Source organism: Haliotis asinina, chromosome 6 (assembly GCF_037392515.1).
Source record: "Haliotis asinina isolate JCU_RB_2024 chromosome 6, JCU_Hal_asi_v2, whole genome shotgun sequence".
Taxonomy (NCBI): Eukaryota; Metazoa; Mollusca; class Gastropoda; order Lepetellida; family Haliotidae; genus Haliotis; species Haliotis asinina.
This window is the reverse complement of record NC_090285.1, coordinates 54,177,610-54,197,235: the sequence shown is the minus strand read 5'-3', so window position 1 is coordinate 54,197,235 and position 19,626 is coordinate 54,177,610. Positions and strand designations below refer to the sequence as shown.

At 38.3% G+C, this 19,626-nt stretch overlaps 1 protein-coding gene across 1 annotated transcript; it reads left to right on the top strand.

The window, feature by feature from the left end:
* The first annotated feature begins 1,003 nt into the window (after window positions 1–1,003).
* On the top strand, window positions 1,004–19,563 carry LOC137288213 (AFG1-like ATPase). The gene is made up of 12 exons (XM_067820655.1): window positions 1,004–1,148; window positions 1,756–1,961; window positions 2,657–2,723; window positions 5,382–5,483; window positions 6,516–6,746; window positions 7,724–7,782; window positions 10,105–10,187; window positions 10,459–10,529; window positions 11,564–11,664; window positions 13,155–13,295; window positions 14,762–14,878; window positions 16,654–19,563. Exons 1-12 carry the CDS (start codon window positions 1,058–1,060, stop codon window positions 16,846–16,848), a joined length of 1,464 nt encoding a protein of 487 aa, XP_067676756.1. The 5' UTR covers window positions 1,004–1,057; the 3' UTR covers window positions 16,849–19,563.
* Window positions 19,564–19,626: the final 63 nt, after the last annotated feature.

The window sequence follows — 19,626 nt, the reverse complement described above, 5'->3', positions numbered from 1 at the left end:
AGAAACTGCAACAATCCATGTTTGTCGTAAGAATGGACAAACGGGATTTGGTGATCAGGCTCGCTGACTGAGTTGACACATGTCATCGGTTCCCAGTTTCGCAGATCGATGCTCATGCTGTTGACCACTGACGTTTCTGTTATTATCATTTTTTTACAAACCGCCACCATATAGTTGGACTATTGCTGAGTGTGGTGTAAATATATATGAACTTGTATTAAGGTAGGTAATACCATAATCGCACAATTATATTGGTTTCATAACTTTGAAATGACATTATTAAACCTGGTTTGTTGAAATCGTCCGCCGACTGTCGGAGCAGATTCTCCGGCCTTATTACACGTATTTCTCCCCAGTTCTCTGTCACTCTTTGTGCCGCTATTAGCAATGAACAGGAATATCAGGGCGGAGAGGCCAGAATGGACCTTACACTTTGTATCCATGTTGGGAATCGAACCTGGGTCTTCGGCGTCACGAGCGAATACTTTAGCTACTAGGCTGCCTCACCAGCACCATGTAGGCCATTGCATTACAAATCACATACATCCTTTTACCATGCGTGGATGGTGAGAGTGTCCTAGCCAAGATACATGTGGTTTCATTGTGAACAGATTAATTATTTTTGTGTGTTAGTGTTACTATTTTTTGAGCTCGTGCTATGCTAGTTTTGTTGAAAATATTTTAAAAAATACAAACCTCGGTAATTCATGTTCATGACGTTTTGTTAAACGAATTAACTATTATTTTCAAACACTTTCTTCCTTTTATTCTTCTGTTGAAAAAAGAATTAATCTGGCAAGTATGGTATTTGAACTGATGACCGTCTGCTATCTTTGACCGATATGTGTACTTTAGCTCTCTCTGAAATATCCCCCGGTTACTTCCCCTGTTTAACATTCGGCACATCTCGGGTACGCGTCATTACGTTTAGGAGCCCCTTGTATGACGCCAAGATGTTGAAGGTTTCATAGGGTAAATCCGATATTCCAACCCAAGGACAGATTACTCTTGATTCCCGATAACTGACAGACTAAATTGGAGTATGGTGAGCTGAAACATGCGGAGCTTGTCTGTTTTACAATTTCATTTCAGGAAGATTTCTCGCCAAGTCCTGTTTTCGCGCTACAGCACAGCTCCAAAACTATCAGGTATTTTTATACTACAAGCTCAGATAAGAATAGATACGGTTATTAATGACATTACTTCATTAACTGCTTAGATGGATTTGACCGTGATTACATAGTATTGTATAACACCAAGGGCAATACATTTCTGAACATCCTCTATCATCTGTTTCGAAGAAATGTGTTGTCGGGTTTTTTTTGCAGTTTTGGACGCCACTTTGTGACAGTACAGAAACAATGAAAACCATGACCATCGTTAAGACGTCAAGCTACAGCATGATACGATCAAGTGATAGGGAATGACTCAGAAGCATTAATGAAACAGCTGTTCCTATCATACAGTAAAAACTCATCATCAAAGCTGTACACTTGATTCATTACTGTACACACGATTCATCAGCATTCATGAGATCCTTTCAACAAGTACAAGTCGGAACAGTTGTTGCCATTAAACTTATGTAGACTCAGTTATAAAGGTGCAGAATGTGAAAACTACTCAGTATGGCAACATTGAAGATTGTTTTAGAAAGGCGGTTAGGTCTTCATTGATAAATTACACTATGCATATCCAATGGCTAATTATGTTACAAATGTTATGTGGAATAAATATCAAGAAATCAAATTATTGCAGAAAATGGTAACTCTGCAACAGAAGGCTTGACAGAGGAAGTAACGTTTCAAGGTTACGATGGCCCCTTGGCAGCATATCTGTCAAAGATCGAGACTGGAGAGCTGAGGAAGGATGATTATCAGAGAGAGGTGGTGTCATATCTAGAAGACCTGCATTTGCAGCTCAAAGAATACAAACCTCAGTCACAGAGTGCCTCCTGGTTGCAGGTGGGAGTGAGTGAAAAAGTGTATCACAAATACGGACATGTAAATTTTGTAAGTAAATTTGACACTACACTATTGAGATTACTGAGAGGCATTTAGAAGTTAGTGTATTTAAAAAACACAAGACAAACCGTATGGATAGCAACTTCTTGATGTATTTTCACAGCGTTTCTGGGCTAGTCATCAGGTCATCCACCTGATGAAAGGGTGAGAACTAGCCCAGAAACATGAAAAATAAATCAAGAAGTTGTTATCCATAACATTTTTCTTGTTTTTCTATAGCAACTTTTAAATGCATTTCAGTAATCTCAATACCGTGGCCGTCAAATTTACTTGTTAATTGTACATGTCCGTCCGTTCATCAATGTGTTTGGTCTGTGAATCATGTTAAGACTTCTATTTCTCTGACTGAACAATCAAATGCATTGATATATCATTGCATCCCAGGTTCCTTCATTATCAGTCTTGTTGAAATAAGATTTTTAACTCGACAACAATGCATCTGCATACAGTAATGTTGAACATAATATTGAGTTCCATTCTGCCAAACCTGTTCTAAGATGCAGCTATTTGTTGTGCCAGAGTCCACTGGGTCTCCGATTCCTGTAGTTTTCATTATTTGCACCATACCTGTGGAGATTTGTAGACATCAACAAGACATTGCTAACAATGACTGATGGCTCCTCCTGGTATTGCAGAGTCTAGGATTTGGCTCCTCACAGCAAGTTTCAGCTCCACAGGGCCTCTACTTGTATGGAAGTGTTGGTGAGTTGAGTTCATGTATCAATGAAATAGTGATCTATTTATACATAGTTTTGGGAATCGGAAACCAAATCCACTTTTGCTTATTGGAGGACTATATTGGTGAATGATTCTTGAGTTTGATCGAAATATATACATTTTTAATGTAATCACCAATTTCATTCTTTCCTCCCCCCAGGTTTTGTGCAATTAATATCTGTAACTAATACTATCATGCAGTGAAATGCACATATTCAAGAAAGACGATGGAATTGTAATCAAACAGTAAAAATGGTTAAAATTTAACAGTGCTTACTGTCATCTTTTCATTTCTTGATTATTTTGTTCTATATTATTAAATATTTCTTCCTGCAAAAAATCTGTGATAACTACACAAGATCTTTAGCCATTCAATAGCTCTTCAGGTGTACAATGAAAACTAAGTGTCGTCATAGGTGATGCACATCAGTAACAGCTATGTCATCATCATAAGTATGACGTTACAGTTGGTGACAACTTAATACAGTCAAGTCTTGTTAATCCGACATCATCCGTTGCACAGCTAATTGTTGGAAAAATGAGGATTTTGCACTAAATAAATGAGACTAAATCACGTTTATTCAATTTGTTACCAACAAAAGTGTCGGTTGAAGCTGATTGTTGGACAGAGGTCGGATTAATGAGACTTCACGATGTGTGGCATTAAGCAGCCAAAAAATCTAAAGCAAATTTTGTGTCCATCTAAATATTCACAAGATGCAAACAGTGTTAGCGTAGCAAAATGTCACCCTTGTTCAATCATAACTGAAGACTGCAAATTTACATTTTGTAAAGACACTTTCTACTATAAAAACCAACATGAATTTCTGTGGCAGAAATGTTATGTATTTTTTAACATAAGAGGGATGTGGTGAACATTATACTGGAGAAAATGGAATGCAGCTAAAGCACTGAGTGACTGTACACAGACAGCAAATTTCGAGATCCTAATATGTGTTTTATAAGTCACACTAAATGTAAGCAAACACATCGATGAATGTGGAAATGGGCAGTTGACTATGTTTTCATTTTATCAATTGTTCAACAATGATAAACAATTACAGATGGAAGAAGAACAAATGTTAATAAGACTGTTTAAACCTAAGCTCAGTTCAAAAGTATAATTTTGTCTCCTAAATGTAACGCAGTAGGTATTTGTGCTTTGAAACTATAATACATACATGTTTACCACTAACTATGACATAAAACATTTGATGACGTCACAAACGTAACCCTACTGTTACCATGACTACATTTTACATCTCCTGCTATTGTCACTAGCTGTAACATCGTACTCCTACTGTTACCATGACTACATTTTACATCTCCTGCTATTGTCACTAGCTGTAACATCGTACTCCTACTGTTACCATGACTACATTTTACAGCTCTGCTATTGTCACTAGCTGTAACATCGTACTCCTACTTTTACCATGACTACATTTTACATCTCCTGCTATTGTCACTAGCTGTAACATCGTACTCCTACTGTTACCATGACTACATTTTACATCTCTGCTATTGTCACTAGCTGTAACATCGTACTCCTACTGTTACCATGACTACATTTTACATCTCTGCTATTGTCACTAGCTGTAACATCGTACTCGTGATGATGACATAGCTAGTACAGTTGATATATATGTATCAACTTTCTTGGGTATCTGATTATAATCTACTATAATACTCTTCATTTTGTCTCTAAAAGCTTTTGCCTGCATGCACAAACAAACCATGATTTGACTTGGAGACAATCTGACTCATTCACACCGCTGATATCCTATTTTTTCGAAGTGGAAATATAAAAAATCAGTATGATGGTCAGTATAGTTGACAATAGTATTGACCGATGCTGATGGTCACAATCATTAACAGTTTCACACCAACATATCAACCGTCACCATATAGCTGGAATATTGCTGAGTGTGGCGTACAACTAAACTTACTCACTCAACATATCAAACAAGATGAAGCCAATGCTGAGGTTTATTCATATTCAGCACAGTACAGATAATAAAATTCGTTATTTGATTTTTAATTACTGTGTATCAGGCCAGTGTTAGGAAATATTGACATACAACTTCATGGTCTTCTTGATGTTTCTTTCTACATACATGTTATTCTGTTTCTTTATACAACAAATATTTGTCAGTATATCTCATTATCTTCACAACACATGTAGAATATATTCATAGACAGGCTACAATAATATTTCATGATGAATACAAAACTTTATACTGTTGAGTTAATGTTTGTTTGTGAATATTCAAATTTAATGGTTCGTCCACTTAATGCAAGAATGTCATACTAAAACAACAAAATTCTGATAAATTGAAAATATGTTTTTTTTACAATTAATAATTATTTTTAGTCTTCATTTCGATTGATTTTCGATCATTCGAACACCACTATCTATGCATAGACATTATATCGGATATTCCTTGTGAGACATTCATTGTTTTGTATTACATTGTTTATGTGATCAATTGTTCTTCTTCTATTGTACTACTATCAATGATAAGCTTGAGTCTGGAGGTTTAAGTGTTGTTTTTTCGTCTCCTGCCATGATGTTGCAGCAATATTGCCATTATGCAAAGATCGTTGTAAAATCCAGTGATGTTGATGTTGTTCTGTGTTGTTCAGGCTGCGGGAAGACCATGCTGATGGACATGTTCTTCCACACATGCTCAGTGAAGAGGAAACAACGTGTCCACTTCCACAAGTTTATGTTGGATGTACATAGGCGTAAGTTATATACGTACTTACGAAAGGGTGGTTGGGTAGTCTAGTGGTTAAAGCATTTGCTCATGCTGAAGACATGGGTTTGACTCCCCAAATGGTTGCCATGTTTGAAGCCCATTGTCCCCCAGATTGATATTTCTTGAATATTGTCAAAAGCAGTGTAAAACAATATCACTCACTACATGATTACCTTGTCTACAGATTGAACTGTAACTAGGAGCCTGTTCCACAGTGAGATCTCAATGCTAAGGTGATTGTAACACCAATACTTCATCTAGGCTTATGATAATCTTTGCACTTTGAAGTTCTTGAAAGGCATTTACTTGGGGAATTTACATGTTCGTCCGTTCAGCAATGTGTTTGGTCTGTGAATCATGTTCTATTTCTCTGACTGATCAACCGCATGCATTGATATATCTTTGCGTCCCAGGTTCCTTCATTATCAGTCTTATTGAAATAAGATTTTTAACTCGACAACAATGCCTCTGCACGCACATGAACATAAATGCAGGACACATTTTATGGATACCAACCTAGGGGCAGTGGAGTAGCCGAGTGATTAATAAAGTGTACGCTCAACATGACAAAAACCTGGGTTGTATTCCCTACACAGATACATGTGCCAATTTCTGGTGTCTTCCTCTGTGGTGTTACTGGAATATTGCTTAAAGCAGTGTAATGACCCTTGTTCACTCACTCTCTCACTATGAACCTATATTCCTTTGACATGCACCACGATTTGTTTCTGGAAACTCCCGTATATTGCATATCGGGTGTCCCCCACCTGTGTCAATACCATTGCCCAGGAGTAATGCCAATAAGGGCCCATGCTTGTCGTGAGAGACTACTTATGGGATTGGGTGGTCAGGCACATGTCATCATATCCCATTTGTATGGATTGATGCTGATGTTGTTGATCACTGGATTGTTTGGCCAAGACTTGTTTATTTACAGATAGAGACTGTATAGTTTGAATATTGCTGAGTGAAGCATTGTTATGCCCACTGCATGAGTTATGTTTTATGGTGTTGCCAGGAATCCACGAGTTGAAGCATAGCCAGCCCAAACACAGAAACGTAAAGAGATCCCAGGCTTTTGACCCTATAGCTCCTGTGGCTGATGAAATCAGTGAAAGCACCTGGCTGTTATGTTTTGATGAATTTCAAGTGACAGACATTGCCGATGCCATGATTCTAAAACGGCTCTTCACAGAACTGTTTGAAAATGGTGTTGTTGTTGTGGCGACATCAAACAGACATCCAAATGGTATGTATGTATGTTTTCAGTGAAAAATGTATAACATCACCTATCAGTGTTTTAGCCGTTTCATGTTTGAATCTATGAAGAAATTGGTGATTGCAAAACTGTCACTTTGTATGAATGTTATTCTTGTATATTGTTAAAGTTTTGCAGTGCTGGTTTGCGTTTCATAGAGAAGTATAACACATTATTAACTAAGTGTAATAGTACATTATTAACAAGGTATAATGGCACATTCTCAGCAAGATATGACCCATTATCAATGCGGTATAGTAACACATTATTAACAAGGCATGATGACACATTATCAAGGTGCACTGACACATTATCAACAAGGTATAATGACACATTATCAGCACAGTATAATAATGGATTATCAGCCAGGCCACACACTGTTACCGTCTGACCTTCACTTGTTTAGCTCTTGTGGTCTGGATAAGGCCCTTTGAGCACACCAGGAAGCTGTGATTTTAGGTTTGAATCCTCATTGCCCAGTTATGTTTCTTCGTTTGTCTGCACGATACTTGAGTCTTTTTCAAACACCCATGACCTGCAACACCTCAGGCTTTCCTCCATCATGTAATTGTTATAACTGGAGTACTGTTTAAAGTGGCATTATTCCCTCCCTCACTCAATCACTCACTCACTTGCTCTCAGACTCACTATCTTGTGCTCTCATAAGTATGATTGGATGATTGGAGAGACCTATTCTGTTTCTGCCCATGGCTGAATGTAATAATTACTGTTAAATGTGAATAATTCCTCATCTGTGGTGGGGTAACTTTTTGGTTAAGGCGTTTTCTCATTATGCCGTAGACCAGGGTTCGATTTCCTATGGGGGCACAATGTGTGAAGCCCATTTCTGATGTCCCCTGCCATCATATTGCTGGAATATTGCTAAAAGCTGTGTAAAACTAAGCTCACCCACTCACTTCATCCTGGGTGCAATTATCATGTACTCTGATTTGTTTTCTTTCACTCAGATCTCTACAAGAATGGTCTACAACGTGCCAACTTTGTGCCTTTCATAGGAATATTGAAGGTATTACTTCCGTATTTTTTTCAGCTATTCTTATCACTTATCAGTCTCGTTTCTAAAGCGTGGCCTGCAAGTTCGTTACTTTACAAGTTCCTGGTACCTGAAGGATACAATTAAAAATCGTTTGGTTTTTGTTCCACAGGAAGCTATAACATGGAGCATAATATGAAGGCAAAATACGAATGCAATATAAAAAGACATTATATGAAGCCTCTGTATATACACTTTCATTAGCGTAAACTAGACATGTGTTGAAATGAACATGTGAATATACTTCGGAAATGTCAGACTGATTAAACAATCATGGGGATTATGATGCTGAAATGGTTCTTATCAGTTTCAGCTAAAAAAAAATATGAAAAGCAAGGGGCATTCATGATATGATGATATTCACACAGTTTTGAATTGTCCAAAAACTTACGAATTTGCAGTAGAAGCACACTTGACTGACTCTTAAAGACAAATAATTTCTCTCCCAATATATTGAAGATCAGTGAAGATCCAGGGTAGAATTGATCTTCAGTAACCGATGCTTGTCGAAAAAGATGACTCTTGGGATCGGGTGGTCAGGCTCCTTGACTTGGTTGACACATGTCATTGTATTCCACTAGTTTAAGTTGATGCTCATGCTGCTGACCACTGGATTATTGGTCCAGACTCTGTTATTTACAGACAACCGCCATATGGCTGGTGTGCAGAATGAAACTAAACTCACTCACTCACTAATTCTGCTGCATAAGTGATCCTAAAGAAAACATGCATACTTTTGTGGATCCTTTTGTGTTGTTGGCAGTAGCTTTCAAGCATCCTTTTATGTTGTGTTTGTTATTCTCTCATTCTCTCTCTTTATATTTAACTCTGTACATTGATGTGCAGTGGAAGCTGTCAAAACCAGCATCTGTCCGATCTGGCAAGTTGTCAACACCGGCATAAAATCTCAGTCCTGTCTGTGGATTGTATTTTTACCATCAGTTCTACAATCCTTCTCATTGTCTAAACTGGATTATTTCTTCAATCCCGCTGAGTGTCGGTTTAGATAGCTTCCACTGTATCTTCAGTAACCCATGCTTGTCATAAGAGGCGACTGACGGGATCAGGTCGTCAGGCTCGCTAACTTGGTTGACACATAATCGTTTCCCGGTTGCACAGATAGATGCTCATACTGTGGATCACTGGAATGTCTGGTCCAGACTGGATTATTTACAGACTGGTGCCATAATGCTGGAATATTGCTGAGTACGGCATAAACCTCACTCACTCATTCTTGCTGTATGGAGTGTTATCTCGTGCTGAAGATCTGAGTTCTGTTTCCCACATAAGTACAATGAATGAAGCCTATTTCTGGTGTCTCATGCTGTGGCATTGCTGGAATATTGCTGGAAACAACTAAACCCATACTAATTTCACAGGTTGTACAGTTCGTTTGAGTCAGAAACGGACTGATGAAATGCAAATTTTATCATTTTACAAAATGAACATTCTCCGGACTCCACCAAAAAAGTTGTTTAAGAAACTATCATTGTTGAAAATGCAAAGCTGATAGATATATTGGCTGCATCCATTCTATACAAATCTGCATACTGGATGCTCATTTGTGCATTGTGTTAAACCATGGGTCTAAGGATCTAAATATCTATGCAAATTCAGTGCATTCACTGCATTTCCACCATGAAGGTTTATCAGACTGCTAAATAATTTAAATAGTATACTCTTGGGAGATTGCTAAATCGTGAGATAAAAATCACAAAGCAGTCTACCTGCCGCCATTTTGGAATCCTGGTAATGCATGTTACCAGCGTCATGTTAGGTACAGTGATATCAGTCCTATGTTTTTTAGGTGAGTAAGTGTACATAAGCCTCTAAGTGAGTGAATTTAGTTGCACGCCACACTCAGCAATATTCCAGCTATAATTCAGCGAGCCTGACCACCCGATTCTGTTAGTCACCTCTTACGACAAGCATGGTCACCTTTTATGACAAGCATGGTTTGCTGAAGGCCTATTCCACCCTGGGGCCTTCACAGGTTTTATCCTCTAAGTGCTAAAAATAGCTGATAGTGACAAAAATGTATCACACCACACAAGTGTGTGCTCTGTGCACTGCCAAGGCAACTGTTATTTATAAATGTGATGATTTCTTTTCTAAAAGATGAGTGTTTAGATGTTTTTTGAAGGAAGCCACTGGTACAGGTGTGTTTATTGGTGAGGGCACGTTCCACTTATCTAGCACGAGAAAATGAAAGTGACAATGAAGTATGCATCAAAGAATAGAAATGATTTTTTGTAATGTGAGCCATGTGTTAGAACAACTGTGATTCTGTTTCAGAAGTACAGCAAAGTCATATGTCTTGACTCGGGAGTCGACTATCGTATGATGACTCTTCCAGCTGAAGGAAGGACGTACTTCATGTAAGTTTCTGATGTTTCTGAATTTGGTGGTTGGGTGGCAGAGCTGTTAAAATGTGTCTTATCATACCAAATACACTGATACAATTATTATCTTTTCATGGTGTCCCTAAACAAATGTTGTAATATCAATAAAAGCTGTGTAAAATGTTGAGGCTTTATGAAGCTAAGTTGAAATTTTATGAGTAAATCTTGTACACATTGTCAGATAAACTCTGTGAAGGTGTACGGATTCTCTGGTTATAGCATCAAAGATTTCATTTTAATATTTTAGAAAGTCTGTGTGTGATAGCCAGTATGAAGTCGACAGAGTGTTTGAAGATCTACGCAAGAGTCAGAATGCCAGTGAGTTGTCTCCCCTTGATCACATCACTTGATCATATCATTTATCATATTCCTGTGTTTACACTGTCTATCCATACTACAGTCACACATTCTTAATAGGGCTGTGAATTTTGTCAGTCTGGCTTTTCAAGGCCCTAAACTCTACTCTTAAGATAAGATTTTCAAATTCATAAAAATATTTTTAAAAACCTGTAATTCAGCAAACCTGTCAACTTGGGGTGAGTATTGAGGGGAAAACAACTATTGTTACTCACTACATTTGTTCATAATGATATGCATGCTGTACAGACTTGAACTATCTGATTAAGCAAGTATAGGTCCGGGGACCCATGAAGAACGTTGTTAGAAATGATCTTCAGTCACCCTTGCATGTGGTAAGAAGTGACTGTCAGGATCGGTTGGTCATGCTTGGCTGACACATCATTGTATCCCAGTTGTGTAAATTGATGATCATGCTGTTGATCACAGGATTGTCTGGTTCAGACTTGAGTATTTACAAGACTGTGCTGATATAGCTGGAATATTGCTGAGTGGAGTGTAAAGCTAAACTCACTCACTCACAGATCCAAGCATAAGTGTACAAGCATGAGTGAGTGAGAGAGTGAGTGAGTGAGTTTAGTTTTTGCAATGCATTCAACAATAGTCCAGCACTATCACAACAGGGACCCCAGAAAGGGCCTTCATACCTTGTATCCATGTGGAGAATCAAAACCAGGTCTTCCATGTGATGAGCAAATGCCTAACCACGAGGCTAATCCATGGTCCCTTTTACACAAGACATCAAATCTGCACATGGTAGGGGAATGGGCACGAGGGCCCATTTGCACAACGTGATCTATATGAGTTACTTAGATCCATGTTAGAGTATGGGAGTCATGGTCATCATAATGCTACCATTGCTCTGTATCTCTTAGTGTAAGTGTTGAGACTGTCCCTCTTTAGTTTGTAGTTGAGCCAGCAGTTATTTATCTTCAATATGCAGTTTATTACTCGTATGGAATTATAATTATGATCATATTTAATCATGATTTCAGTAATACGTCCTCGGACTCTGAGAATCCTTGGGCGTGACTTGAAACTGCCAGTCACATGTGGTCGAGTTCTGGACTCATCATTCAGCCATTTATGCCAGACTGTACGTACCAGCTTGCTCACCTCACCTTCAGAAGACACAATAACTGTGTTATGCTTCAACTGTTTTATAAAGTAGTCCATAAATCTACCACAAGTAGAAATATCTCAGAGGTGAACTCAGTGTACAGAAATCTTGCTGACAAGGTAGTGGTAGCAATGGGTGAGTCAAACTCTTGTTGGGAATTGAGTAGCTGTTTAAGACCAAGAGATATCCTATCTAACAAAGATAGTGACCTTGGCCTTCTTCAGCTTCATTTCAATTGATGATTTGTGTTGTACATTTGTGTGTGAAGCCCGGCCTGTTTCATAAAGCTCTCGTAAGTCTAGGATCTCGTAACTTTTCTCGAATCATAGAAACCTCGTATTCTGTAACACAGACTTATGACAGTCATAGCACTATGATAGATTCGTGAAACTCACTCACTTACTCACTTGATCACAGGATCACTCACTCGCTCACTCATCAGGTGAAGAAGCAAGCACACACTCCAGACCATGGTGTTATTCACAGTAAAGAAGTTGAAATCCACAAACCTTGCTTTTCTTATTGGAGAATGTCTTTTGTTCACCTCGTATGGCAAATATGCCTCCTGCTCATGTAATTCTTCACAGCAATGTTTCAAAGCAATTGTCTTTCGGTTGGAAAAGACCCCTGAAATCTTCTTTGCGATTTGACCAATCAAAGTAGGTCAGGTGTTCAGAGTCTGTGTTGCTTGTCAGTGTGCCGCGTCAGTGGAATGTTGGTGATACTGTCAATCACTGAATTGTCTGGTCCTTTCTGTAGCTTCATTTATCCCTGCTTGTATCTGCTGATAATGGGTTCAAGTCCTAGATTTGTCCTGATTGTTCATCTTGGTTGGTCTCAACACTAAACAGTGCACACAGGCTATAGCACTAAACAGTGCACACAGGCTATAGCACTAAACAGTGCACACAGGCTATAGCACTAAACAGTGCACACAGGCTATAGCACTAAACAGTGCACACAGGCTATAGCACTAAACAGTGCACACAGACTACCCCAAAGTCTTGACTGTGACACGTGTGACTGTTGACTTTTGCCATCATGACACACAGCCATGTAACTGAAATAATATGCATTAGGATATTCATCCGAACTCTCCATGTGACTTTATATGATGTTATATAGCTGCAGTGTGTGTACTGGTTAATGGAAGTACTTCGGAGAAAAAAACTATGTTATATACAGTTAAACACAATTTAGGAGATGTATGTAAATATACTGAAGGAAAAAATAAGGGATCACATAAAAGCATGTGTTACAAAACTTGTGAAGAAACCTGGCAAAATAAATAGGAACACTTGTGCTGTCATGTGATCCCTTATTTTGTTCCCTCAGTATATTTCAGTTCAGATCTATCCATAATAACAGCGAAAGCATATGGATACTTTTATTCAAGTGAATAAGCATTATGAGCAAAGCTTGTTTCAAAGGCAGTTTCAAATGGCTGTTTGTTGCTGTGTTGCCAGGCACTAGGTGCTGTAGACTACCTCCGCATCAGCCAGGAGTTTGACATCGTCATCATCAGAGACATCCCCAAAATGACTCTACAGAACAAAACAGAGGGCAGGAGGTTCATTACTCTCATCGACACTTTCTATGACAATAAGGTATTTGACAGATTGCACATTTGTAGGTTAATCAGGGACAGGTCCGGAGTGGTGATCCCTGGTAGCATTTCCCACTAACATTTGGACTTGATGATTTTATGTGCACCTCCACTTCTACAAAAATCGTGGATCTGCTCGTAGTTAATACTATCGGGAATATCCAAACAGAGATTTCACTCTTACATGATAAATTAGAACAGCAGATTAAGATATTCAAAGGGTTAAATTTGCTGTGTCTTGTCACAGGAGATACACAAATTGTGTTTGTGTTTGGGCTACAATACCAGTGAATTTGACAGTATACAGTCAAGTCTCATTAATCTGACTTCCATTTATCCGGCAGTCGTCTTTATCTGACGCTTTTGTCTGTGTAATTTAGTCGCAATCCTCTGACATCCTCGATAATAATACAATTTGCTGTACAGTGGATGATGTCAGATTGATGAGACTTGATTATGTTAGTAAACATTTGAAACCTCACACAAAACATGTTATTTGTAATGAGTGCATATTGTGTATCTCTGGAAAACTTATTCTTTGATTTTCATGATCAGAGGATAATAAGCAAGCGCATATGGATATTAATATGTGTATTACATATAACAAATTGTTACAGGCTCAGGTCTTTCATATTACTCTAGTTAATCCATCATGCTATCCAGTTCCTTTGACAGATTGATTATAAAAGTTTGTAAGTATAGGAGAAAACATGCCGAGGTTTTGGTAGACAATGTAAAACCAGAGGTTGAAGGATTTCCCGATCCAGCTTGTCTACCAAAACCGAGAAGAAGTGTTTTCTCTAACATATATACCGTCAATGATTGGTAATTACAATGTAGATGATCATTTCATGAAGCTACATAACAATAACTGAGGTGTGCGTAAAATCAATTTAATGACAGTAACTATAAGTAGATAATTTAACCCCACCACCTTCGTCGTCCCGGTGGCCGTGAGGAAGAGCTTCTGCCTATGGTTTTGAATTCTATGGTTCCAATCCCGCATGGGAAATCATTTGCATTGTGAGTTTAATCTTGAAAGATATTTTGCAATTGATTTCAAACACTCATGCATCATTTGAATGTTGATGTTCATATAAAGTTGGGAAAAGTAAAACCTGGGAAGCGGCCTCACTAACGAAAAGTAAAACCTGGGAAGAGGTCTCTCTAGCGAAAAGTGAAACCTTTCCCTCCAAAACAAAAACCTCAACTGCGGTTATTCTGGGAAGACAAGAGATGACCTAATATATAGTGTGAAGCACACTTTAGGTTTATGTGAGGTGGGCATTCTTAAACTTCTATGGAGTGGCATCTTCTAAAATGATGCATTTACAACTGGTAATGCTTTTTGAATAAACGACTCGAAGCAATACTTCTTGGGCAAAACAGACAGACTAATGACTGAATATTAAGACTTGCCTTGTAATGTATGTTCAACAGTGAGATGGGTGTGCTGTATGTCTCCAGGTGAAGGTTGTATGTTCAGCTGAAGCTGAGGCCAAGCACCTGTTCTCCGCAGGGACTCTCAGCCAGCATGATGAGCAGGCCAACATGGCTCTGATGGATGATCTAGGAATTCAGGCTGTGAGTAGCACAGTGATCAGTATATCTTTGGATGAGAACTTCATGAACTAACAATAGTGATCTTGTACAAATATGAAGCAAGGCTTTGTTAAATTACGTGTATTTCTCACATGATGGAATTTGTAGTCTCCTGTGGACAAAGTTATGAGTAATTGAGTGAGTTTAGTTTTATGCAGATTTTAGCATTATTATATATCAGGAAGGGGACACCAGAAATGGGCCTCAAACATTGTACCCATGTGGGGAATTGAAACCTGATCTTTGGCATGACTGAGTAACCACAAGGCTACCCTACCTCCCCTTAACATGAAGAGGAGACCTCATGTGGGAAATATTTTTACAAGTAACAAGTTAAGTTGAAGTAAATGGGTGAAAGGCAGTATTGGTCAGTCCCTCCTGAATTCTACAGCTGCAAAATAAATTGTGGAAATTACCTGTTGATGCAGAGAAATGTGTTTTGGAAAAAGTTTTTCCCTTGAGAATTTGCCAATTTTCTGCCTTGGAATTTACTTATTGTCCTAAGATGCAACGCGGAACTGGACTATATATTCAGTGGCATCCATCTGTCTGTATGAATATAGTCTTCTTGTTCCATAGATTGACCTTGACCTTGACTATATCTTCAGAGTCATATGACACTTTTAAAACTTGTGTTAATATATTTCACAAACTGTTGTACCCAACGTCTTCAATTTTTGTGACAGACTACATTTGGGAATTGCACAGAAACCAGCTCATTTGGGTGACATTGTCATTATTTTCAAGGTCACCACAACACTTTGACCACTTTTCAAATTCTTGTCAACGTGATATGTCATGAACTGCTGTATCCAGTGTCTTTAAATTTGGTGACAGCCAGCATTGGGGGATTGCGCAGACACCTGTCGATTTGGGTGACCTTTGCTTTATCTTCAAGGCTACGAGGACACTTTTCAAACTCTTGTTAATGCAATATCTCATGAATTGTTGTACTCAATGTATTCAGATCTGATGACAGCTGATGTTGGGAAGTATGCAGACACCGGTTAATTTGCTGAGGATGGAGTCATATTTTCTCGTAATTTCTGGCACTTGGGAACTTAATGTTCACTGTTTGTGTTTGAAAGGTTTTCAGATTGAAACCCTTGAAGAACAAACCTCTTAGACCTAAAGAGGCCTTATTCTTGGATCCCATGATAGCTGTACTTGTTCTTGAACCTCAGGATGCCTTGCTGTTGGATCCAAGCATACCTTGATCCCAAGGTTGACTTGTTTAAGGATCTTTGGGTGCTTTACTCTGCGACAAAGAGGAGTCTTGCCCAAGGACCTAATAGTGCCTGTTTAGGGCCCAGAGTACCTTCCTCTTGTGCCCCATGGTCACTTGAATTTCACCCTGTGGAATTGCTTGAGGTTCAGTTACACAACAAGGCCAAATGCCCGAGGATTGGGTAACTTCATTGTCAGTGTGTTTCCTTGTGTACCTAGAATAGATTCTTGATCCTAAGGGGCTATGGGGGTAGCCTTGTGGTGAAAGAATTGGCTTGTCATGCCGAAGATCTGGGTTCGATTCCCCATATAGGTACAATGTGGGAAGCCCATTTCTGGTGTCCTCCGCCGTAATGTTGCTGGAATATTGCTAAAGACCTGTAAAACCATAGTCACTCACTCACTTACTCTTGTTCCTGGAAGTAAGTTAACTGATTAAACAAAGTTCCACTGCATATGTAAGCTATGTCGTCCATCATCCACTGGTTTGCCACATAGGGCTAAAAAGCTTTATTCTATTTTCCTCCTAGACTTCCGACAAAGCCAAATCCAGCATCTTCACAGGGGAGGAGGAGCTGTTTGCCTTTGACCGGACTGTGTCTAGACTGACTGAGATGCAGACCGAGGAGTACTGGAACCATGACCGGGCTTGCACACAGGAGAATCATGGGAAATCTCATACACATACAGGGAATGCTGTTAAACAAGATGCTCAGGGTTTATGATGACTGTAGGTTTTAGAGTTAAACATTGTTTTTAGAAGGGCTAATACACAGAATTTAAAAAAAAAACATAACCCTTTTGTCTGAAAGGTGCAAATGTGTGATACAGAGAGATTTTATACTTGTTAATGTGTTTTAAATAGATTTGAATGATTTAGTGAGAAGAAAGTTACTAAGAATATTTGTTGCATGTATAAGCAATTGTTATTATTTGTATCCTGATATGTCACTTATGTTACGAGTGTATGATATATATCATAATATTAACATCTTTAATTCTGACACCAATTATAAAACACCTTAAGAGGAAACAAAACCGTTTTGAATTATTTCATCAAATTACTCAGCCATTTTTCAGTGTTCATTGGGAAACAAGTTAATTAAGTTTATACACAGACTTTGTGAAGGTTAATAACATGGTAGTGCTATGTCTGATATAGATCTTGGTGCATGAATTTCCAAGAAAAGGTTTACTTTTAAGGGGAAAATAAGTATGCATATATTTTAATTATCAAATGAAAGTAAGTCAGCTTTCTTGACAGAAATAGCATAATTCAAAACATAAACATTTGTGGCCCATTTGAAGGGATATAAAACAGTGTAGAACTTTGCACTGATTCACTGTATATCAATGAATCGTATATCAATGAATCGTCATACCACTATTGTTTAACAGTTTCATTCAGCATTTTAAATCTGTTATTATCTGTTATTATCTGTTATTGTTACATTACACTAATGTAACTTGTCATATTTATTCTACCATCCTTTTAAAATTACATAGCTCTGATTGGTCCCTCAGAGATATCAAATCTCCATAACCACTTTGAAGTAGCCTATTTATCCGGGCAGAATCTAATATTTAAAGTGAGGTACTTCTTGTTCAGTTACAGCTGTACATTAAAATACTCTATGCATTTCTTCTAAATACCGTCACATTTACAAAGTGTTAATGTTATGGTTTGTTGGGTTTTAGCCCACCAGGAAGATATGGTGGGCCAAGACAACACCGATAAGTTGGGCTGATTATGATTTTAGCTACCAGTATTTTTTTTAGCAGTTGTTATGGTCAGTTATTAGAATACAACCCTTGGTGGCATGATGTTTAACTGTTGAGAAGTTATATTGATGTGTATACCTGAGAAGGTTGGTTCCATTGGCACTACTATTAAGTATCATGTACTCGCTCCATTATTATGTGAAAGGTGATTTTTATAATTGTTACATAGAACTGTCATTTTGATCAAAATGTGTTTGTTGTATTGTGTTAATTATAAGTACTATATCCGGAACTATAAAGGTTTGCTGAAGAGGTTGGTTAGTATACTGGTTACTTTGAAATCTTTGCAACATAAATACAATAATAATCAAATAATACCAATAAAATAATAATGGCTATTGATAAAGCTTCTGTTTCCACGCATGTGTGCATGACCAAGGCTCAAACACATTATTACTGTGGATAACCCATACTGATTGTGATGTGCTAGACTGTTAACAGTCACATGACTTACCGATCGGGTACCCATTTGCTGCTGGGTGAACAGAGGCAATTCTTAAACTCAACTTAATTCTTCAACTCAGTTGCCTAAGGTGAGACCACATGTCACCTGCGCTTTGTGGGGCAGGACCGACCGACGTCATAGAACTCTCAGGAGTCAAGCTACCAAACACTGTCACCAATCCAAGGACACTCTGCCACAACCTTGCTTAACTTCACCTGATTTGTGACCTGGGCTCTATAGACAGGACCACACACCACCACATGGCATGACAGTAGCAGGAGCAGATGTTTGTCCCAGAACCACATCGTTTTCCCTTCTGCCAAGCTCTCCCTGCAGTGCTGAAACGGCAAATGAAGCAAGTCTAGATTTCCTTAGGAATCTCCCATCACACTGGGTCTCTTTTCAATTTAAACAATTTATTTGTTTCTTTCAAAATTAGTTGACTTTGTCACACCGATTCCCCCGCATGGAGGCAATTTGTGAAGCTCATTTGATATTGCTGAAATATTGCTAAAACTGGCCTAAAAACAGCTCACTCACTAGTCGACATGTCATATCGATACTATAGTACCTCCTCCATACATTTTTGTGATATGTACAGATGGATGTTTAGTGGATAGTTCCTGCATTGATAGCACTGGGCAATGGCTTGTGTTCAAAAAGTACGGGTATTTAATACTTTCTCATACACACCTGTATCTTTCTTTTTGATAAGTCGCAGGTAAGGTGGAGGACATGTTAGTCATGAGTAGGAACCATGGCCTAAATTTTTTAATGCTCTTACCACTGAGATAGTCGTACGTGCCGTGTAGTAACTTATAAAAGGTCACATGCAGCCATACAACGAAACATAATTAGAACACAGTTATCACTTGTTCATGACATACAAAATGCATTTGTGATTGTTAAAAAAAACCCAAAATTGTAAGCGTATAATCGCAAATCAAAAGTCAGACCATGTTTTTTTTGCATTTTTTCCGATTGAATTGGCATTATTGATGATTTGTTTCGGTAACTGCATACCGAAAGGTACCAGAATCTTCAAAGTTGTGTTTTACGTTGCATGTGGCTTTAAGACTATCGTAGCGCTTAGGGAGCTTCGAAAATCTTGCCCTAGTATCCCAGATAACGTCACAAAGGACTATTGTTATGTATTGATGTGCCACTGTCATGAGAGAAGACAAAATGTAAACTACTGGAATAAAGTTACTGTGCATTATTTGATGTCATGCCAATTTTTAATGCAAAACAATAGGATTTGTGGTGTTTTACGTAA

What these genes read in the sequence shown, in the direction of transcription:
- LOC137288213 (XM_067820655.1), top strand. Translation starts at nt 1,058, where the DNA reads ATGCGGAGCTTGTCTGTTTTACAATTTCATTTCAGGAAGATTTCTCGC. An exon ending in CACAGCTCCAAAACTATCAG is followed by an intron (nt 1,149 to 1,755) that starts GTATTTTTATAC and finishes AAATTATTGCAG; the next exon opens with AAAATGGTAACTCTGCAACA. An exon ending in AGAGTGCCTCCTGGTTGCAG is followed by an intron (nt 1,962 to 2,656) that starts GTGGGAGTGAGT and finishes CTGGTATTGCAG; the next exon opens with AGTCTAGGATTTGGCTCCTC.